This window comes from Temnothorax curvispinosus, unplaced genomic scaffold (genome assembly GCF_003070985.1).
Source record: "Temnothorax curvispinosus isolate PA1 unplaced genomic scaffold, ASM307098v1 QBEX01016545.1, whole genome shotgun sequence".
NCBI lineage: Eukaryota > Metazoa > Arthropoda > Insecta > Hymenoptera > Formicidae > Temnothorax > Temnothorax curvispinosus.
This window is the reverse complement of record NW_020226325.1, coordinates 41326-65575: the sequence shown is the minus strand read 5'-3', so window position 1 is coordinate 65575 and position 24250 is coordinate 41326. Positions and strand designations below refer to the sequence as shown.

The window sequence follows — 24250 nt, the reverse complement described above, 5'->3', positions numbered from 1 at the left end:
AATGACCCATTCCTCCATTGGTATTTTCGGTGCCTACTTCGGATAATTGCGTGCTACAACCGGCCGCGAATACGCACGACGAACGCGTGACTTCCTCTCCTTGATCCCCTCGGTTCCCCCGCTCGTCTCCTCGGTACCTCGCTCGATGCTCGTCTCCGTCGAGTTTGGCGAAACTAGAGCTCCGCAGAAGAGCCGTCTCGCTTTGAGAGATCTAGCGAGAACTGGTCGAGTTTCGTCGACGAGGTCTTCGATCGCGTGAGTTCTCCCGAATCTCTCCAGTTCGATCTGCAGGGATACTCGAGAGTTTCCTTGGAGCGAAATAATAATAACATAACTATCTTTCGCATCGCGCGAAAAGATTTACGAGGAACTCACGGGTGCTTCGAAAACTTGGAACGTTTCGTTGTCGTTTCGACATCGTCAGGAAATATCTATTTCGTTTCCGCGAACGTTCGGATGTTGCACGATACAACAAGTCTATCTTTAGATCTCGGTTAAAATCTCGAGACAACGCATAGCACGTAATCGATTTTCCACGAGCGGCCATCGATATGAAGAAAATCCCCGATAGCGATCTGGCAGGTCCGCGCGCATGAATATGAATCGTTTCATAAGATTTATAGTTAAGGTACCATTGTGATCGGAATACATTCTGAGAAATCGATCGGCTGATGTCACGATTTTATTTCCGCGGGCGGTATTAGATGGTATCGCTTTCGACCACCGTTTCCTTGAAGTGATTACGTAGTCATTGGGTCTCGGAAATCGCAGCGATTTGTATGAAACACTTCATTTTTCCATCCCTGACGGCTATTGATTCGCTTATGACGCGTGTACCCTCTTTGACAGTTGAACGAGGAGAGCCTCGCCAGATGCGGGCGAGAGAAAGATACGTTTCCGCTGAACGCAGTTTGGAAAATATAAAAAATTTAATAACGCAACGGCTCGTCGTATTGTTAGATGCGTCATTGTTGTATTTTCCATATTGCACGAGGGAATTTCCTCATAAAGCACGGTAATCTTGCGTTGCAAAACAATTCAACGACTATGAAACACAAGGAAACAATTCTTATACGACAAGGTTATATTTACGAGAATCCTATATATGAATTCACTTCTTACGCACCTCCAGCGAAGGTTTGCGAGAGAATAATAAAATTGCAAGGAAGAAAATAAGGTCTTAGGGAATCCCACCAATAAAAGATCCCATCGATAAAAGTCTTCCTGAACTTATTAGCAATAAGAGATAAAGCTATCAAAGGTTAAGCCATCAAACTGAATAACTGCGCGGTAACGAGAATACATCTCTGAAAGATCATCGGAATGAGAGGAGTAGGAGCAGTCTTCCTAAAAGGGAATTCGAGCGAACCCATCGTACCTGAAGGAACCTTGTGCACATCTTCCGTCTCTCTCCTTCTCTCTGCCTCTTAATCTCCTCCTTTCCTTTTCTCCGTCTCTTTTTCTCTTTCTCTCCTCTTCCGAGCGAGTCCCTTCCGTGCGTTTCTTCGCTCGCTCGTTGCGTTCGCCCCTTCCTCTTTCGATCCGCCGTTTCTCTCTTCCTCACCGGCGCGGCGCGTTGAATCTCGTCGGCTCGGATGAATCGGGAGGGAGCGAGACGGAATATGGAATAGTCGAAGGAGGAAGACCACCGATCGCGAGAGGGCGAGAGGAATGCAGAGCGAGAGATCTCGCTGTTGCCATGTGACCGCGCCGCGCCGCGTCGGCCGAGCAGGCGAGAGCGAGCGCCAACGCATCGACGACAATTTTTCCGCGGACCAACGTTCCAGGCTTGAAGAACTACTACTTCTTCTTCTGCTGCTTCTTTTTCCTTACCGTCCGCTTATTCCCGCCGCGTTACGCCGCCTCGTAGCTTATTATGCGCCGCGCGTAATTTGTACGTATATACGCGCGTACTTATTCGTCGCGACGAACGACGTCCCATTCAGGCCGACCTGTTTTCGCGAAATCCTGTGCAGAGACAAGTATCCCTTCCCCTTACCTTGAAATTATTGAAAAATGTTACATTTGTTTCGTTACGAAATCGAAAGTTGGAATTATGGGGAGAGATGTGCGGAAAAATTAATATAGTGCGATTTATTGAAATCTTTAACGAAGAGTGGCGAAGAGTAGGCGCTTAAAAGCCGAGATTTCAGAAGGGAAAAGAGAAGGACAGAAAGAAGGAGAGAGAGGGAAAGAGGGAAGAGACGGCGGCGAGACGAAATTCGCTGGAAGGAAACGGAAGAGATGAGGACGAGGAGGTGGCGAGGGGACGCGTGCAGGGGCGCTCACCACCTCACGGCGCGCCCATTGCATTCCACGCATCCCTCGCCGTTTGCGGGCCGCTTTGAGTTGGGCCGCGACCGACCGAGTGCCCGAGGATCGAATACTATCGATCGTAGTCATTTTGCGGGACCGGGCGCGCGGTTCCGCTCCGCTCCGCTCGGCTCGAGCTCGCCCGTGCGGTTTATTCGAGGAAGAGATCTCCGCCTCGCGCGAGTCGGAGGACGGCTCGCTCGCTCGGTCGCGCCTAGAAACGTCCCCATCTAAATTACGGTCGCATAATTAGTCCTGCGAATACAATTAGTCAAGTTATTACCGCGCTTATGGTCTCTTTCGCCTTGTTATTATCTTATCGTCAGACACGGATAAGTGCGTCGCAAGGTGTTGCATATTTAAATGCAACGTCTCGTTGCGAAACTCGGCTCTTGTCAGTTGCAAAAAAATAAATGACTGGAAAAAACTCAGCAATATATAACTATACATTAAATTCTGATATATTTATATGTAACTATATGTATATTCAGCTCTGATGATAGGCTTTATTCGGAGCTAATCGCTTCCTATCCCTGAAAATCGTTGAGCGCGAATTCCCATCGAAGCTCTCGGTTACCACTCGATTCCCTCGCTCGGCTACCCACCCCCGCGTGCCCTAACTCCGCGAGGCCGAATAACCCGCCGTTATCTGCGATCTGCGCCGCAGACGACGCCGGTTACGGACTCTTCTCTTTCTTCAATCGCGAAACCGAGCACGAACGGCCGAACCGAACGGTGAACGCGCGTTTATTTCTGACGTCACCGGCCGCGGCTAAATTGGTTGAACTTTGAGTCGCCGAACGATCACCCGATCGTAGTCGTCGTAGTCGTCGACGATGACCCGTCCAACTGCTCGTGGAATCTGTCGCGTGTCCGCAGCCGAGGAACTCTTTCGACGTCGTCGGATAATTATATCGACCGGCGCGGAGAAGCGAAGTCAACGAGTTACGTCGCAGAATAAAATTATCTCGATCTTTCGTCACGTTTGTATTTCCTTCCTTCATCTATCCATTGTTTATTACGACAGCGTAACGGCGAGGAAACAAATAAGGAAATCGCACATAACTCTTGATGATAACTTCCGCGACGTAAAGATACGACTCGTGCATCATCCGTGGATGTGTATCACGCCGCGACATCGAGCGCATTCCCATAGGATACGTCTGATGCGTCACCCGATGGACGTCGCCGTCGCGTTCCGGAGAACGAAATAGGTATAGCACTTTATATTCTTCGCACACGGTCCCCGTCGTACCGTCGTACCGTCGCGCCGCGCCGCGCCGGGACGACGTACAGCGCGCGGTGCGCGCGCGGGGCAGCCGGGTCGAGGATCCTTGGAATCGGTATTGTCTCCCATAGTAGGTGGAGCAGGATGCGTTATTATTCATCAGCGATTGAACGCGATCCCCGCGTTCTCTCCTCTAACCGACGAGTATTATTATCATCCACGTCGCCTGTCGTCGCGCGCTGTCGTCGATCTCGGAAATCTCAATTTCGACCTACGGGTTAAGCGCGACGTCGAGGAACCCTCGAGCCCGATGCGAGCGACAGATTCGCGACCAGCTTGGGCTTTCTCGAAGGAAATAGAAAATTATATTCGCGAAATAATCTTTTCACGATGCTAAATAAATATTCGTTCATCTTGGGACGGCACCGAATGAGGACAACGAGATTCTTGTGTCGTACAATTAATTATATGAAATAATGATTAAATATATACGAGTGGATTAAAGCGGATCTCATACTTTTTACAACTCGAGCTCTTTTCGAACTTGACTATAATAATATTCAATAATTTTGACATTAACACGTTGACTGCCGTATGCGAGTTACCTCGATTTGACTTTCTGGAAGAAGAAATAAAATTTTATTATAAGTTTTTATGAAAATAAAATGTAATTAATAAGAAGTGAAACAGGATCGTTATGGATATATAATTAATTAGAGAAAAATGCCATTCACGATCCGGACTGAATCTATGGTAATCTTTAAAATAATATTGTGTGAATTTTAAATGTAATTAAGTAGCATGTTAAAATAATATGCTGACATAAGAATGGCGTCGAGAATAAATTATCCAATTGCATAATAGCAGTCAACCCGTCGACAAGCGATACACGTTCGCTTTGTTAACGCGAACTATACGACTAAAACGCTTCGCTTTCGAGCGTACCAATCTGTTTCTCAGCTGAATAGTTCTTGCATTCCATTTGAATCGCACACACACTGTATGTCAATTACCCGGTTGCTATCTTTACGAAAGGAGGCCTGGGCCCCTTATCCGAATATGAACGAGATCTCCGTTTCATCGTGCTCGATTTCACGGGCGTGTTTGAACGTCCGTTCTCCTCGTCCGCTCGCCCCTCGGTGGCCCCGTTATCGATACAGTTTATCACTGACATGAATATCGACGGTATCGATACCGCAATTACCACCCTCGTTGCTGAATACGCGGCAAAAGATCGATGGCCCCCCCCCCCCCCCGACCGTATCTTTGTTAGGAGATATTTCCTTTCGACCGAGACACTCTCTTCTGTATCTTATCGTGATTATAAATTAAAATTCACAATTTTACGTGTTAATTTTAAGTTACCAGGAAACGGCACAGCGCAACACGTGAGATGTTCTGTCGGATCCTTACTATTTTTACCTATATATTAATATTATAATATAATTGTCTATTATATCAATATAGATAAAAATAGTAATATATTATATTAATAAAATAATTAGCTTAAGTAGGTAGTAATATATTATTATACATATTATAATAATATGAGCTCGCTTCCATGTTCTCTTCCTCAATCTTTCAAACGTATTCGATCACCACAAGAGATAGTAATAACCCCTTTTTTCTCACATAACACAGGATTTTCGTGACACAGGAATATAGCACTGATATCGCGCTATCTTTTCAGAGTGGTAGATTTAGAAATCTAAATTTCGAATTTCCGGCGTTCAGAGGAAGCTTAAGTAGGGATTAACGATCGTTCCTCACGCGGCTCTTTCTGAGATCGCCGCGATATTATTCGGTGCGTGCGAGCAGCCGAGCGAGAGGCGAGAGTGCGGCCGGGCGCGGGCGCGTTAAGCGATAACATCCTAATCTTCTAATCCGCCTCGTTTGTCCCACGAGTGAGAAGCGGAACTCATTGTCGTCACTTGCCGTAGAACGGGTCAAGGGTAGAGCCGACTCGGTCGGGGGACGCAAAGCTCGCGTGTACACGCCCCCCGGTCGGGGGACGCGCGCGCGAAATTTCTCTCGATAAGACTCCGCGCCCGTTTCGCGGCGGAGATTTATTCGCGCTGATAGTGTCATCTCGTTTTTATCCGGTTACAATTCGGCTCTCTTTCATTCTTTTCCTCTTGTTTCTTTTTTTTTTGCAACGCGCGCCTATGGGACCATTTGTATCTGCCCCTTTTAGACAAATATAATCCTTGTTTCTCGTGATTACGTCATATCTCGGGCAATGGAATTACGCCGGCGGAGATTACATCATGGGCGTTTATAGCGGGGTTCTTTTGGAGTTAGAGATTTTTAGAGATTCCTATACGAAAAGTTGAGTAATGCTTTCGTAAAATCATTGCGTTATTTTTTAACGCGTATACATATTTTTTTTATAACAAAATTATATAAAGTGATATTATTTTATTCAGTTTGTTTGCTATTTATTCAGTCTTGTTACGCTATTAAATTCATAGTGTCAAATTATATTCAATTTGAGTCATTTTTAACCATTCTTATAGGTCGTCATTGTTCCTACTCAATAGGCTGTTAATTTAAGTAAATGTTAACTTAACTAAACCAACGGAGCTAAAATACTGTTTTATGTTAAAATAACAAATTGGCTTAAATTCGTTCTTTAATATTTAACAGTGTAATATTTGCATTTCTTTATGTTAGTTAATGTAAGGCTATAGTAGTTCATTTAACTACTTTACCAAGAAAAATGTAACATCCTTATCTGTTCCTTCCTGTGACGAGAAGCAATGAAAGAGGAGTCATTAAACCATCAAGTTAAACGATTTAAATCAGTTAGAATGCTGATACGCTTTAAATGCCAGTCTTATCTGCATAACTGCGCTTTAGAATTGCCAGATATCTTTTCTTTTTGTAGAATTAATAAGAAATTGTCGGGAAATCATTATTTCTTATAAAACCCCACTTTAGCTTTACGATATCGATCGACATAACGCAATTCGCACTGTCAATATATCATTACTCTCGACAATTTCTAGTTCGTACTGTCAGTATGTCGTTATACTCTCGACAATTTCTAATTCTCCTATGCAGCATAATTTGCAAAATCGCAATGGGACGCTATTATACTTGAATTGGATTCTCCTCAGATGCGCAGCGCTCCAAACTCGCCTCGTGTTTCATCCACTTCGCTCGAGTAGAGAACGAAGACAGGATCGAGGGAAGGAAGAACGGAGGAGTCGCTCTCTCGGAAAGAGACAGGAAGACAGGGAAAGACAGAGAGGGAGAGGAAGAAAAAATGAGAGATTGAGAAGACGAGAGACGAGAGAGCGAGCGACGTTTGAACGCCCACGCGTGCCGTCTTAATTACGCTCGGCCGGCCGGTTTTACGATTATGCCGCCTCGAAGAGCCCGAAGAGCAACCACCGTACCGCCGCGCTGTGCCGGGGCCCGACTCCTTTTATGGGCCGCGTTAAAAAGTAATTAGGACAGAAAGGCGGCGCGGGAACCGTCGCGGGAGAGATGTCAACGATAATCTTAATGACTATTGTATAAACGCGCGCGGCGCGCGGTTGATAATATGATAAACGCGCGTTTGACTTCTCCGCTTTCGCCTCCCAGTGAAGATAAGACGGGTTCACTGCCTATCGCGCGATCTAACCCAGAGAAAATCACATAGGTGATCCTCCAGGATCACATAACTATCGCCATGATGAGAATGCGAAATCTCTCTCACGTGGAGTACTTGGCGAAGTTCGTACTTGAAGCGTCACATTGCGATTTCCGCGAGAACTGAAAGCATTTCAACATGATAATTAAGACGAACGGGTGGTTGAATGCTGATTGATGAGATTGACGATAACGGAAGATCTCGGAAAGGCTTGCATCTATTAAAAAGAAATTACGTGTTTATTATGTCGATTGACGAGATTGATAATGATGGATAATCGAAGGCGATAAAATTGAAACGGAATTATATGCTTAACGAAATTGATGATGATATAACTAGGAGGTGATAAAAGATATTTTACGTCAGAGAGGAATTTAAAAGATTCTCGAAAACCATTTGATGTCCCGTATAAAAAGACATTTATGAAGATAATTAAAATTGTAAATCGTTAAGATATTTCTCATCGCGAGTCGACTCTCCTGTCAAAGTAGACATTTTCATATATTGCCTATAAAATACTGACGAGTTTCATCACATGACATAAAATTCCGAAAAATAAGAGATCTTATTTCAATTTAAAATCGACGAGAGATAAAAAGCAGCGGAAAATGCGGAGCGCAGAGACGTGTTTTTACAAAGTCGTTTTACACAAAATCGTTTTCGACGAACGGACATTTGTAACAAAGGCGGAACTGTTTTCGATTTGAGCGATGATATATATATATATATATTTTTTTTTCCTTTTTGATGCAGCGGCGGAAAACTTTCGCTTCGAGTGAAAACGCTTTTATCCTTGCGATCGAAGCTACACGTTGACATGCTGAAACGCTTTAAGCTTTTAAAGCTTTCAGATACACGATATGGCTCGACCCATTACAAATTCTTCTCGGCGAAATCACGTTAAAATTATTCCCCGTTCGCGCCGAGGAGGACGATTTGATAATTTCGCCGTTGCGTGATTGCGTTTGCAGACCTCTACGTGATCCATAAATAGCAATTTACAACTTAAGCCGGCTGAAATATCGCGAGTTCCTGTACGTGATCGTTGTGAATGCACCTTAGATTACCTCGGGTATTCGCGCGCGCGCGCGCCACGTATACACGTACACGTGGCTGGCGTGCAAAAGAAGACGAGAAAAGTTGCGCGTTTGGCAAGCCACGTTTCGGGCCCTGGATATCTCAGACAGACATTACGCTATAAAAAGACGCGGCGTTATGCTATTTTCCGGGAAGTCTTGCGAAATCCCGAGTACGCTGTAAAAATATCATCATCAGCTGTCATAATGTCTCACGTGTTTCAATGCGCTTCGGAAAAATGTTGGCCAAGAAAGAGCCAGGCGCTTTTGGGACGGGGAATGCTCTTTGGCGACGAAATACGTGTGTGTGTGTGTGTACGTGCAGTGTACGCCTTGATTAACGCGTGAACGCGCCGAAACGTGGCGTGACGCGGCCGAGTGTAAAAACTGTCAGGGCGCGTCGCCTATTAAATCGTCGAGAAATTGACGTCGTTCGGAACGGGAACAAGTCGTTTCGCCAGGCGACACTTTCCAACGGCCGCGCCGCCGGCAAAAGCTCTCACCGAGCCGATCTTTATGCGTGCGTCGCGTTTACCGCACACTCGCAGCCAGGTGCATCGATATACGGGGTGTCCCGGAGCACGTTAGCGCGTGACCTCGTCTCTCATCAGTCATCCGCGACTTCTTCGATCCGTTTCGAGTCCGATTTCTCCCTCGGTTGAGCTTCTTGAAAAGACGCTCGTCATTAACGTTACATTCATTCTCGTGCAAATCGACCAAATCGTATTTGCGATAATTGAAAATTCCCGTTCTTCCTGTCGTTTATAATTCAGAGGAGTTGCCGCGACGTTCGGTCTATACATAGATAGTTTCGTAGAATTTTCATCTCGTGCATGTGTAATGAACGGATCGATACCTTTGGCCTTTTTTTCCCAGGTGAGAAAGGTGTGCGGTCGTTCGGAGCTGCTGCCGTTCGACGAGAAGAGCCTAGTGTCCTCGGATGCAGCTGCGAAATCGTCCACGTCGTCCACCGGCGAGGTGCACGCAGCTGCGTCGTCGCCACACGCGCAAGACGACCTGCTGAACCAGTTGCACAAGCAGCTGGTTAACTTTCTGGCGAGCGTCCTCAGGTCCCGCATCTTCTACGGCACGCTGGCAATCTCGATCTGCGAGGACAACCCCGACCATCATTGCTGGAACGGCGAACGCGTCGGAGAGTGAGTACCCTGGTCCCGACAATTTTTTTTATGATAAGGATTTTTTATTCGACTAATTGGTTATCTTTATTAATAAATAATAATCGTCACGACGTTTCTCGACCATTGGTTTTGGTCCTCAATCGATATAACTTTGATGCTAACATATAACATAAGCATCTTTTTTTTTTAAATTATTATAAAGAATTATCGCAAAAAATATCACCTCAGTCAATTTTTATTAATTTCTCCGCAAATCAGGGATATCGATGTTTCCTCTCTCGATATAAAGAAGAAGGGCGGACGTTAAATCATCGGCAACAATCCATTTCTCTGACGTCACGTGGGTACATAATACTCGGGCAAATACAAGTTCATTCTAAACGCGTTATCGTATCGGGACGGGGCCGTTGCCGCAACAAAAGAAAAATGGTACAACGTTCATTCGGCCGCACCTTCTCCCGGCCGAATAAACGCCGGGGAGAAATAAATGGGCGCGCGAGGGGTTAACAAACGCACGCGATTCGCTAATCGAAACTGCCGTCGCTCAAAATCCGAGCCGCCGCGGAATGCGCCTTCGTGGGAACGATCGCGGTGCGAAAGAGCGGGCGCGATGAAGAGCGCGGGAGAATGGAACGCGAAGGTAGCTCGCTCGCACCCTTATTAATCAACGAGGCCGGGTGGCCTCCGCCTTAAGATGCTCTCACACCGGCGCGGCCTGTCCGGCTCTCCTTTCCCCGTCGCGGATCTCTCCACACGCGACACCCCGATCGTTCACGTGCCAAATTAGACCGTCTCGCGACCGATAACGCGCCGCTCGATCGTCTAATCGAAAACGCGCTCCTGCCGCTTAATTAATCATCGGCGACGAAACGGAGCGGAGTCGGCTGATATCGGCGACTCGAGAAGACGAGCGCCTTCGTCTTTATCAACATCATTGTCCGCAGTCACTCGAGATGCCTCCTACTCGACCGTGAAATGAGAGTAGAAAGAGAGAAAGAGAGAGAGGGAGAGAGAAAGCGAATTTCGGACTTGCCTTAGCGATAATATATATATAACCGATCGCACGGAGGATAATCGAACGTCGAGCTGAACGCCTAAATGAGATTCCGCATATCGCGATAAGAGGATATCTGAAGCGCGATTCGTTAATTCCGACGCCTCGAATTTGCGGGTCTCGCGGGAGACATATGTAACATCCTCCGGGAATGAAGTTTTCAGCAAAACGTTGCGCGATCTCTTCCCTCTACCTGGCTCTTCAATTGTTCTCCTCGCGCGTATCTCGCGCTCTTTGTATTCCACGCGGGCGGGTTCCGTGCAAACGTCACGCGCGCGCGCGGCGGAATTCCACATGCGGGATGCGATTTTCCGGCTGCAGCTTCATCGCGCGAGAGAGTAAGTCGGGACCGCCGCGCCGATAACGTATTCCCGGCAGACGCGGCCGTTAAATCTCTCGAAATCCAGGTTTACCCGAGCCGACGCGAGTTCCCGCGCGGTCACCGCTCGTATGCGCGGATGCGCGCACGTGCATATAAATAAACACACACGCCCGTTCGCGTGCCACGGCTTCCACCGGAAGAGAGCTTTCTCTCTCTCTCTCTCTCTTTTTCTCTCTCTCCCCCGTCCTCTCTGTCTCTCCCGCGTGCCTCTCCCGGGCGGGCATACGAGTATAGTATCTCACTGTGGAAATCTAAATGAGATTCGATCCGTCGAGGAAGCCGTCGAGGATTCCGCACGATTCGATCCGGAGCGGGAAGTGAAACCGCTCGGCACCCTCGATTGAGCGCGCTCGCCAACTCTCCGGTAATTCGATTCTACGGAAGAGAGGGTGGGCTGGGGAGGAGGGTTGATTGAAAAGCGGGCGTCTCTCACGCAGTGTTTAACGGCGACTCGTTTTCCGAAAATAATTTATGTTACGCGGTAGCGTAATTTAATTAATTTCGGATATTGCACGGGTAAATTAAATTAATTAAACGATCGAACCCTTTCCCCGGTCTCGCTCTTACGTTCGCCTCAAATCCCGGCATCCTGCTGACAGAATTAAGATCGTATGAATATGATGACATCCTTAAAAAATGAACGCTGCTCTATCAGATATCTCTATACAACCATAGGTACACGACCCGGAGTAATTTTTTTATCAAGCGACGACGATCTCTACATGATACAGTAGCATCGACAACAGCAGCCTTCTCGGCTAGAAGATTTCGGAGCGCGGAGAGAAAGAGGGGCAGGGGAGCTGAAAAAAGAAAGATGTAACACTTCCTCAATGCCACTCTCGGACATCGGCGAAGACGACGTAGTTGGAAACGGCACGAAAAGGGGGCCCGGGGGAGGGGAGAAGAAGAACCGTGGAACGGCGAGAGAAAGATCGAAGACCAAGGAAGGAAGAGGAAGATGACGTGTTTCGAGGGCGAGACGGCGGGATGAGGTGGCGAGGGGGGAGGGGAGAGATGGCAGCGCGTAGCCTGTGGGACGCCAAGCCGCCAAAGAGTCTGGCAACGAGAGCAAACGGGCGCCGCAGCGTCGCCCGGTACCTGACGGCGCGCGTGTGGGTGCCGACACACACGTACATGCGCCCGTACACGCGGATAACGCGGATAATATTGCGCGCCTACGTAATGCACCTACGTGTGTGTGCGCGCCCGCGCGCGATGCCGCGGGTCGGCCGGACCGACGGCAGCCAAACATCTTAGCCACGAGGTCACGATGTCGCAAGATCATCCGCGCTGCTATTTCTCGCCGCTTCTCTCGCCTCGAGCCGATCGCGCGAACGTATCTCTTCCCATTTCGCGAGATCGATCCTCAGATCTCTCGCGCGAAAACGTTAGTCACGGAAGTTAGACAACGATTTGAAGAATTCCCTTTCAAATCGATTCGCAAGACTGTATTTAACCGTTAAAGGCTACGCTACAAGTCTCAACCACTTGAGACTGCATTGTCCATATATTAGATCTCGTAACTTTGATGGCGTATGACTCTGGGTCTAATCAAGCAAATTTAAATAAGTTATGTATGAAATAGAGATAGGAGAGACGACTGAGGAATATAGTAGAATTAGAAAAATTGCCAATAATTAATATTAATGATTGTCCAAAAACATCAATTTTTGAAAATAATTTTTAGCAACATGAATGAGTGTTGAAATAGCCTCTAGGTCCATATATGGACCTAGTAGCCTTTAAGGGTTAAAGGAACGAAGATGTGCACGTTGTAAAAGCTCGCTAAAGTTGTTTGTCGAAAACACGGATGTAGCGCGGTACCGAGAGACCAGTTTTCCCATTTACTCACGAAATAACGTTCCGCGAATGGCTGAATGGCACAGTCATCGATAATTCAACGCGTCGTTTGTTAATACTCGCGGCCGAGCGCGTCGCGCGCTCGCTCTAAACGCAGGAGTAATCCCAATTAATCCCGTCCGGCGACGCACGCACTCCGCGGTTCGATCGTCGTGATGAACCGCGGAACCTGATATCTGAATCGCGTGCTGAAACCGTATATCGTCCGTGTCCGATACGGCTGGCGAGCCGCTTCGCTCCGCGTCGCGCCGCGCCGCGCGCCAAGGGCTGGCCAGCGGCGACACGTACCCGCTTCGAAAAGCGAGTTCCCCGACGATGACTGGATCATCGACGACGACGCGAGTATACGTGCGTCGACACGTCGCGAATCCCGACACCTTCGCGTAAACGCGTGTAACGAGATGACGATGCGCCGAGCGCTCACGCGCACGTATTCATCGATCTCTCGTCGTCCTGCCGCGAGACGAGATCGCTGACAAACAAGCGGAGTGCCTCGGGAATAATTGGAGCGTGCGTTATGCGAATTACGGTACAAAGGGCCGGAGAGTAACGTTTACCGAGAAAAAGAATCAGGTGAAACATACTTCACGGTGGAACTCTGTAATTAAATCGTGGACCGAGCGTGCGCGTGCGGAAACCCCGAAAGCGACGTTTAAACTTTTATCTCGTTTTGCAGAATGCTTGAAGAGTTGGCGGTTCATTAGTTGAGTTGCAATTACCGCCAGATAAAATTACGCAAAAGCTCTATATTAATTTTCCGCCTCTTTCTCCCCAAAAACAAACTTTCTGTCTGCTTGATTTCTCGTTCGTGTCGCGAATCGTAGAATATTACAGTTGTTTATGTTGAATATCGGAAAATTATTCATTTCCATAACATAAATCTAAAAGAAACACAAATGTGCATAAATCAAAGATAAGTGCGGTAGATAAGGCTGAGACATTATAAAGAATGCACGCGCGCGCGCAATGCGTCATCAGCGAATCGCGCGTATCGCGGTACGATCATTCTTCTAATTTAGCTGCAGCTTCATCGACACGCTCGGTTGACGTCGAACAGTGCGGACGATATATTAGCATACGCTTATCCGATACGTCGTTCGAATGGGAACGAATTGCGCGGACGATATGTGTTATAAATAATGCATTCGCGACTAGATGATGGTGCATATATATATCGAGACATTTCGAGAGATAGCATCTGCTGGAATATCAATGTTCTAGCGACGTGAATAGCGAGTCATTCATAGAGAGGTCTGGCTCGGCCCATTTGTCGCGGAGGCATTAGTAAAAATGCCCCCTTTTAAGAGGTGAGCCGAAGATCAGACTTTAAAGATAAACCACTGCCTTTTCGGCCTTCGTCGATTTGTAGGACGATCAATAGAAAATAAAAAAATTAAAACTTCTAATTGATTTAAATAAAAGCCTAAAATTAAGTCAATTGGACTGAATTGAATTATTGCTTCCAATTTTAATTTTGGCGGTATTAATTGCGATGCAAATTCGACGAACTGACGAAAATTTGATGAAATGCGAAATCGACGGTATAAAATTACAAACTTGTAATCAATTTTTTTTTTCATTAACGAGAAGCGTTTGTTAAGCTCTTAAATAATTATCATTGTTCTCTCAGCCGCGACGTCCGGTTTTTGTTCCTGCCGAATTGTCGTTTTCTTTTCCATGACGGACGATCGGTATCTTCTAACAATCGTGAGAACGCGCTGTATCCGGCCATTAAGGAGACTAGCCGCGATTAATTTAGTTGCGTTTAGCGCTTCAATGTGACCAACGAACCGCCGCGATAATCGAGCGAACTTCTTGTCGTTCATCCGTTCAATTATAAAAGCGCTTCTCCTTGCCGCGAAATGAGTTTGATTAAAGCGATTCTAAAATGAAGCTGCTCCTCGATAGCTCGATACGGCGATTTTATCTTGATTGAACGCCTTCTCTAAAATGGCTATTTCGATCGCGTTGCCGGATTCATCGACGCAAACACAATCCAACGGGGACAGTCGTTATTACAAATTTCAATGTTATCTATATAGCTCCTAAATCGATCCTACGTCCTTTCGGAGAAAATTTGATGAACATTTCTTTCCGAGATACATAAAATATTAAGTGCATCAATTATATGTCTTAATTAATTTTGTCATTTGTCACTATTTTATGAGACATTAATAGATTGGAAATCTCTGGATTTAATTTCCATTAGAAAACACATATATTATTAGTTTTATATTTTATACTGTAAGACTTTTCTAATAAGAACCGCGTTTAATTCGCTTGCATTTATTGTATTCTAATGTACGAATAGCACAAAGGAAAGCTTTGTATTATTTAAATTTAAGATATCGTGTTAAGTTACGATCGCGAAATGACAAAGGACGGCTCAGGGGATACGACTTTCGTATTTAGGTCGGAAATCAAACCGATGCCCTATTTCGCGCAGAATGATACGAGCACCTCCTTTCTTTTGGAATCCGCGGAATAATGGCGGCGTCTCACGGCGCTCTTTCCCGGCATTGAAATATTAATTTGCCCCAAAGCACGTTCCATCTCCTAAGCGCTCGAGAGATCGATGCCGGCGCGTATATATGCTTCACCTATACGCGATATAAAGGCTCTTGTCCCCCCGGTCTCCACGTCGCGTCCCCTCCTGCCATTCACGGATTTCTTTGACCAATTTGCAACGGGCATACCTCCGCGAGACGAGAGAGAGAGAGAGAGAGAGAGAGTCGGGCGAGGTCGAAAAAGCGCTTTTCACGTTACGGCTACTGAAAGTCAAACCTTTCGCGAATTTACCTCCGTCCTTTATGCAGTCCCGAGCGAACTTTACTTTAACGGAAATTTAACTCGAGCTTTAATTACAAAAGCGTCGATCGCTGTCGAGTCACCGGCGCGCGGCGGAACGAGATCGTTTTCGAGGAAACGAACTCGAGCCGAAATAATATACTTCCGATAAGGGTGGAGTTACTTATTTCTCTTTCATCTTTTCAATCGCGCAATGCCATTATCAAAACTTTATATACGCTCTGATAATACGCAGCGAGGTAGAAATGCATCACTTTCATGCGGACAGTTTTCGCATTCGATCGCCGAGAAACCAGTTTTTGTCTGCTCGTTTCACCGGGTCTTCGTCTTTTCCGCTGTCGAGATCGTGCGGATTGTACTCGTGTTAGGGATGAAGAGGTACTCAAGCAGAGAAAGGAGAAAGGAGCGACAGGTGTGGCGCGAAAGGAAGCGCTTTATCTAATCTCTTAGTCTTTCTCCCTCTTTTTTTCTCTTCCAACAAGTGTATCCTAATAAGTTTAAGAGAACCATAAAATTATAATCCTCAAGTTTTGCACGTCGAAATTCGCGAGCTGACAAGGGAGTCCGTAAAGGAGACTTTACGCACGTTACATAGTGCTTTAAAAGAAGATATAACTCGAGATAGATGCCGCAGGGTGCGATTTAGCGGAAAAGGAGCGGCGGAAAGTTCGCGGGGAAAATCGCTGGAAGATGCTGGGGTGGCGCGAGAAAACTGCGAAGCGCGACATGTGCGCGGGGCGAATGGGGGATGGAGGGAAGGGTGAAGGACGATCTCTCTCGAAGGAGGTCGTTCCGTGAATGGCCGGCATTCAGGAGCACCGAGAAGAAGAGTCGGCCCCACGACTTCGGCGATATTTCAATTCGCTATCGAGCCATCTAGCTACGCTGGATACCTCGGTACGCCTGTTTGGCGATGTAATATTTTTCATGCGAATAGCGGGAATAATAGCGGAAAGAAGTAGTAGATCAGACGAAATTGAGATCTTTCGGTACAGGGAGAGAAATTAAAAATTTATAGAAGCCTATGCTAATGTAAAACATATTGATAAGGAGTGGTGAAAGATTGCAGGAGTACACAAATGCGTTAGTTACTATCATTTTTAATAACTACGATGATTTCGTGGATTAATAAATTGCGGCGAATTAATTTCGTTTATTTTATACTTTCACCCGATATCACCGATATTTATAAATATGTTAGCTTGTATCTCACATTTTACGCGCGACTATATATAGCATCTGCTGAAATAAAAAGTATTATGAAGAAAAAGGAGAGAACGATGTAATACAAGTAAAACGGCTGCTCTTTGTAAAGCGAAATATCGACTTCTGGGGATCGACTACATTCGCGGGATATATTTGTTCCCGGTTCATTGAATCGCAGGCGCTTAATCGCGTGGCGATCGAAAAGCGGAAGGCGTATTCCGCGAAGCGGCGCGAAGCGATTTGTCTCTTTTGTCGGTCAGCACCCCGCAGAAGATAGAAGCGCGGAAGATAACCGCGCGCGCCCGCGGGATGAATGCGCGGTGGACGCGCGCGCGCGCGCCGAGATCGCTTCGTTCGCGTCGCGCATTTCTGCGAAATATCAAACAAAAGCGAACGTTGAGATCGAAGCGCGCAGAAATTACGCCGTGCGAGGAATCGATTTCTAATTTTATATTTGACGGGTGTGTTGGACCACTGGTTTCGGAAATCCCCGCGTATCTGAGAAAGGCAAGAGTCGAGCGGAATCGAAAACTTCGGAACGACTGCATAATTTAGTTGTTCGAAGTATGACTGATATCGCGCCTCATTAAGATTCTAATGAATATATGCAGCAACCTACATCCACCTGCCTTACAGGTTTCATTTGGCTGGGCACATTGGAGTGCAGTGCATTGGCAGAGAGCTTATCTTTATACGGAAAGATAGAAGCCGCGCGCGCGCTATCGAAGTAACGCTCGTGATTTACGCAACCAGGCTCACGGAAGAAATGCTCACTCGGTGGATTCTATTCATAACTCTCCGATCATTGTATTTTAAACGCCACGATGCGTGTTCGCGTTTTCACAGTCAAGTCTAAATGCGACAGTCTGACAATACCATTATCACATAATTTCGCAAACATCTTTGATATTTTTTTTTCTATATATTAATTCTATATTCGGTTGCGAATTTTACATTTATATTTCTGTTATAATACGATAGAGATTATTTCAATGTCTTATTGCATGGTTTTCACATTTATCTCTTGTTTACAGAGTTATCTATTTATACCTGTATATGATGTAATTTGATGTAATTTCACGAAATTAATTCGATTTTGTTACAACCGTTTTTTTTCTCTTATTTCAGATACACGAAAACCGTGGTGGATTCCAGTTTGAGCGCTCAACGATACAATCCTGAATTCACGATAACGATGTCGTCGACGCCGACCACCTACACCAGCAATACGAACACCAGCGCGCTCATTGATCAATTGAGGCACATTAATCAGGTGAATACATGAAGTCGTAATTCGTCACTGAGGTCTTAAGTGGATTCCTCTCCCTCGGATTAAATCGTGCCGCAATTTTCATTCGTTCGCCGATTCAAACGCCGTGCGACGAACAACAGGCGGCTGACTCTCGTCGGAGAGGAATTTGCGACGATTGAAATTTAGCAAAAGTCACGTATTATTTTGTGGTAAAATGAAAAATTCCTTTCGCGTGTGCTGATTCAAATGCAATAGATATGTAATTAATAATAAATTATATATATAATTTGATATGTGTGTGTGTACATGTATGTCTACTTTTACATACATGTAAGTAAAGTTATAATAATTATAAAATTATACAAGATTATTTTGTTGCTATTTTAGAGTTTAATTAAAAAAGCGAGATGCTGTGGGTTCATTAAAAATTCCTGTTCTCTCGCTTTCGCGTTGGATGTAGATCTCATCGCGCAGCGCGAGATTTGTCGCAATTCGTAACTGTTATCGCGATAGCTCATTGGTGCGGAAAGCCCGGTGACCCGTGACTACCAGACGTACGGACCAGACGAATCATAAATTCTCGTCTAATCTAGAATTATTCATAGAGCGACTGGGATCGCAGACGGTGTGTCGAGGCACGTGTCGCGCTGCGTGGATGGATTTCACCTGAAAGCGCACGTGGGTGCGCTTAAACCCGTTCGAGTAGAGTACAAACACATGCCGAGGGAGTAGCACTTCCGAAATAACTATATTATATAAAGGATAATTATATTACAAGAGATTTATAAAGATTAATTTTAGAAAATTTTATTACGCTTATATATACTTATAACATTCATTTCTATCATCATATTAACTTTAATCTCGATTTAACTTTGTTTTTATCTTTTTCTAATTCTAAGAATTAAAAGTTAATCTGCATTGAGTCATCCCATAAGTATAACATATTAACTTTAATCTCGATTTAACTTACTTTTTATCTTTTTCTAATTCTAAGAATTAAAAGTTAATCTGCATTGGATCATCCGGATTTTTAGAGATATTTTTGCAATAAAACAAAAAATTTGACATTTTAATTTTAATCCAAAATATATTATTTACAACTTCTTTCCATCTTAATTTTAAATTTTCTAGCGATAAATGTTCAGTTTTGAGCTGAAGAATAAATCAAGCTCTCTTTTATATCGCATTTATTTATGGGATGACCCAATAGAAATGGACATAAGAGTGGCAACTGTCACATTTCTAACTGATTAAACTTGCAACTATAAGATATATAAAATTAGTAAACTATATATAAGTACATAAACTGTAAAATTACAGAAAGTTCAGGAGTGCAATAAACACCGAGATTGGGGACAGATTTCTAAGCAAATAAGCTTCTCAATTTCTAAATAAGTTCGATTATCGGGTGTCGCCTTCGTCTTTCAGCCGCTTCGTATTCTTCCACGGTATCTGCGGCGTCATTAAAGTTGGCAACCGCCGCGTGTAGGGCACACGCATAGTGCCCACACGCATGTTAATTCGCGTGCCGAGGAATCGGGCCGCTTACTTCTGATTAGAGTGTCGTGAGACACGCATATAAGCGTGTATACACGGTGTCCGTGATCGATCTGGCCGCCTGCCGTCCGAGCAACCGATGAGCTCGCCGATGAACGGACTCGTCCGAGTAACTTCGTTACTTTGTAATTCCGTAAACGCGAAACGAGATCTTCGCTCGACGAGAAATTCACTCGAAATTCCCCGAATTGCGAGACCGGTCCATTCAAATACACACCGTATATATATAACACAATCGCGCGATCGGGCGGCGTGATACATACGCGTGGCTGCAAGTCGCAAAACCGGTGAATAGTAGGACTCAGGGTATTATTGGCAGGTGCGAGCATTAATAAGTAATGATTACGAGGTGTTCAGGGGGAGCGCGAGATTAGAGGCTGCTTGTCGGCGGTCGATTTTAGCAGAATATAAATCCACGTCTCCGTTGTATTCGCGCGTATATGATGTAACTAGACCCGAGTGTTGGCGATTAATTGTACGCTGCTTATATCTGTGTTGGGTCAAGTGGGTTAATTGAGATCTTTGGGTAAATGGGACGGCTTTAATGAGTTACCAATGACAAAGCTAATCCCTATCATCTTCTCGCGATCACGCGGCCGGTTGCCGAGCGAGAGAGCGCGCCCGCGACTTTTCCGACGAGGCTGCGTAATGGCCATTAATTTCGGAAAATTATGCGTTATCCAACACTTACTCGGCGATTTCAATTACGCTCGTAGTCAAGTTGTAATTTGCAGCCACCTTGCTCTTGTATAACGAGCGGTATTTCACCGCGCGACGATTGATAACAATTAATCTCGTCAGAGAAGCGTCTTGTTTCTAACAATATGATACTATTTATAGACAGCGGGAAGTAATTATAGCGATAGGATGCGAACCCGCCCTCAGAAATAATCTAAAGTATTTAAACACAATATAATAAAAATGTATGGAGGCTCTCTCGAATAAATCAAAGATTATTCAAATTCGCAATAAGAGCCAGTAATTAGGGCCAGTAATTGCGATATAAACGCTAATGTAGCACTATTTCCTTTAATTTGTCTATTGATAATAAAATACATTGCGCCCTAATTACCGCGCTTGGATCTTATTGGCAATTTTATTAATCTTATTTGATTTAAATGACTCACTTCCGAATAACACGTGGTCGATATTCTGCGGCAGGTGGTGCAGTCCCAATTGGCGTCCGACTTCGGGCCCGACGCCTTCCTGGCCGACGAGGCCCTGGACGGTTCCGGAAGCGGGGACAGCCCGGGCTTTAGGCCGCACGGTAACGGCGAGATCGACGACGACGAGGACGGCGACGACGACGACGAGGCGTCCGGCTCCGGAAACGGTCCCATCACGACAGGTACAGGTACTGTATCCCCGCACGTCCGCATTGATTTGCATCTCGATAATGCCAGACCCGGGTGCATTCCCGGTTGGAAACTCTATTGTCAGATGAATCCTGTGTATGGCGCGTATCGAGTGTCGTTATTAGCGATAGGACTTCGGTTCTCGGCAGGGTTCTACAGCGCGTGTATCGAATGGCGCATTATCCGATATATCACGACAAAGGAGAGAGAGAGAAAAAATTCTTTTTTTATTTCGATGAAAAAGCGTTACGGGAATTGGTACAATTTAATTATGTGTCGAACGCAAAAGGCAGCTGCAACTGTAAAATAACGCGCGAAATATCCTGATATTCTGGCGTGACTTCGTTATCAAATACATTTTGCGTGCACGTGAATATTATTTGAGAATACATTTCAACAAATGGGATTCAAATAATAGAAGGGATTCGGATTAATAATGAGAAGTCCAGAAGATGTAAATTAGCCGATACGAGGAATGGAAAGGTATACGATTCTAAAATAAGGGTGATGAGACCTTTTTTCTCTAAATATTTAACAAAGACAGGAATATTCATTTCGTTGAAACGACGAGAGGAGATTTGATTTGCCAAAAATGAATGTGTGCGATTCTTCATTTCAGACTCGTCGATGAAGGCTCATCCGAACGGTCCGCCCCACGACGGATCGGGATCGTCCACGATCTTGCTATCATCCGTGGCCCTCGCTATCGTCTGCGCATCGCTTATCGCTTAATCGGTCGAATTGCCGCAACGAGAGTACGATTTCGATCGCGATATTTAACGGCCCGGACGTAGGCGAACGTAGATAAGGAGAGTTAAACTAGTTTCTCTGTCGCGATCGGAGGATTGTTAGCAGGTCGGACCTATCCGCTTTTCGCGCGGGATTCTTCCGGCGTGCGTGAATGCCGATGAGCAGCCTCGTAAGGAGGGGTTCACGGGTAGCTTCCGCCCGCCGGAATCGCGTACGAGCGATGCCGTTGATAATTTATCGGTGGCGTGTTGGGCAGCGAAGCGAACTGTTCCTGCCGCGATCCCGCTGGAAGGACGCCGCGGTTCTCAGTGATATATCGATGCGCATGGAATGTGTATGCGTGTGTGTCTGTGTGCGTATATGCATGTGTGTGTATGAGAGGGAAAAAGAGGAACGGTTTGTAAAAGTATATGATGGGGAGAAAGGGAAAGAGAGAGAGAGAGAGAGAAAAGAACGGCAAAACGGAAAGAAGCGATGGGCGAACCGAGTCTGAGACGTCGCGCTTGTAAAACGCGATGATAAATCTCGCGATGTTTTTTCCAGGTGCAGTTTTTTTTTTTACAGCGACAGGAACGCTAGTTTTCTTTTTCGTGTAGATATCGATACCGAGGAACTGGAGCGCGTAATGTTCGCCTCGGTAGAACTCGAAATTAACGTTTTGAAAAACAAATGCAGTCTCTTTCCAAGGTTTATATTCAGAAAAGAGACTTTTTTCTAAGTTTGTAATTTTGCAAGATGCGTAGCATTTATGCTTTTTGCTTGAAGGGACAAGCGACATGCCTTCTGACCCTAGAGAATTGAGGAGAGTACTTTATCACTGCGAGTTAGATCTAGCCGAAGAGAGACGCGGGTCAGTATTCTGCATGTGACTTTGTTTTCGTAGTAAATGTTCAAAATTGGCGATTTTATTTTTCGCAAACCAAGTGAGAGAGGAATCGGGATTAACGTTGCTCAAACACGAAGCCGCGAGAGGAAATTTATTGAAACCGCGATATAAATAAATCGTTAGCCAAAAGGGTATCGTAGAGACATATCCCGTTTAGAAATTGCCAAGTACACCCGTTATCTCACTCGACTGATTTTACGCGTGCTTTCTCGCGAGAGCTAGAGACGAGCCGTGGAAATGTATGGGCCTAAAGAGAGAAAAGTTTCTGTCAAACGGAGCGTACTCGCGCTCGAGTGCCAGTATTACATAAGAATGCAGGATGGTCGCGGCAGCCATCGATCGCCGGCTCCAGGGAGGACAAAACTTCCGATCCGAAGGTCGACGAGTCCGCGCTGTCCGACTCCGTTTATCTTTCGCGAGAGGGGAAAAGTGTGTCGCGCGGCTCTGAGAAATGGCTTCGAGGAGCGTCAACTCCTCTTTGTTATATCGGGTGTACGTGTTGTTAGTTTTGCGATAAGGCGAGCGATTCGCTGGGGAAGCGCCTAGAAAGAAATTGCAGTAATTGCATAGAGAGAAAGAGACAACCTTCGGAGAGAGAAACTCCGGTGACAAACCCCGCATTCTCTCATCTATATAGGGCGGCATCCAAGCCTCAAACGTGGCTCGATCCGCCGAATGCAGAATGATCAATTATAATTTAATGCGGAATGCTCCGAAGGATATCGCGTACTTTACATTCTTTATACATTAAATTTCTTTCGTTAATTACTGGGATAGAACGCGTGTAGGGAGAACTACGCGATTCGTTCGAAATCGCCGCAGAGGCATCCGCAATACGTTCGAAATTCTCAACTCGTCGGTTTCTAAATGTTTATTTTTGTATCCGTCTTCACCGTTATTGGACTATTTGTAAGATAAAATCTTTTTTACTTTTATTTTTTATTTATTTTTTTTTTTTTAGAAACTTGCGTTTTAGCAGAATTACATTTTGAATTGTGAACCGGACTCGATCTCGCGCGGTCACGTTGCCGGTGCCGAATGCCAGATGAGAGTAGGTATATGGAAAAACGAAAGTATTTTACCTTCACTTCCTACGACTCGCAGAAGTCGTACGAATATCGTTAGCTCTCGAGCCAATCGGCCGCGAACAGCGCGCGCCGGCCAAACAACAGCCCACGTTAGTGTGCCTCGTATTTCTCGCGTGTCGGAGTTTTTTTTTTAATCTTTTTTTGTGTGTAAAGTAGGAAAAAGTGTCTTTCGCCGCGCCTCGTCTACGGCAGACGTCGATATATTGCAGATTATTATTGGAAACGACGAAGGGAGGCCATAATTACCCGTCGTCGATTATACGCGCATGCCATATGTATAAAATTACATATATGTATAATCATGTATATGTATATACCTATATGAGATATATACATTATATAATATAATATAATATATATATATATATATTATATAGATATATATTTATATATGACATATATATGTATATGTACGTACCTATATGTATACATCATGAAAGTTAACTAAAACGTATACGTATATGATCGAGAGCTGATTTACTTGGGACGACGCTGTTGCTACCCGGTGCGAACGAGATCCTCGAGTACCAGCATGGGACGCGTTTTCTCTCTGCGTGTGTGCGTACACTTCTGTGATTAATCTTTCACGTTTACCTTCCTAGAAAAAGGGGCCTTCTTAACGCAACAGTCAAATTTTGGCGAATCGAAGAGAA

General features: G+C 45.3%; 1 protein-coding gene across 1 annotated transcript in view; it reads left to right on the top strand.

Moving 5' to 3' along the window:
* LOC112466782 (division abnormally delayed protein) overlaps positions 1-23929 on the top strand; it is a 38249-nt gene extending 14320 nt beyond the window's left edge. The window contains exons 5-8 of the mRNA XM_025035100.1: positions 9134-9414; positions 17835-17979; positions 20680-20872; positions 21493-23929. Coding sequence (XP_024890868.1) covers positions 9134-9414; positions 17835-17979; positions 20680-20872; positions 21493-21605 — 732 coding nt within the window. The 3' untranslated portion in view covers positions 21606-23929. The remainder of the gene's footprint in view (positions 1-9133; positions 9415-17834; positions 17980-20679; positions 20873-21492) is intronic.
* The last annotated feature ends 321 nt before the right edge of the window (positions 23930-24250 follow it).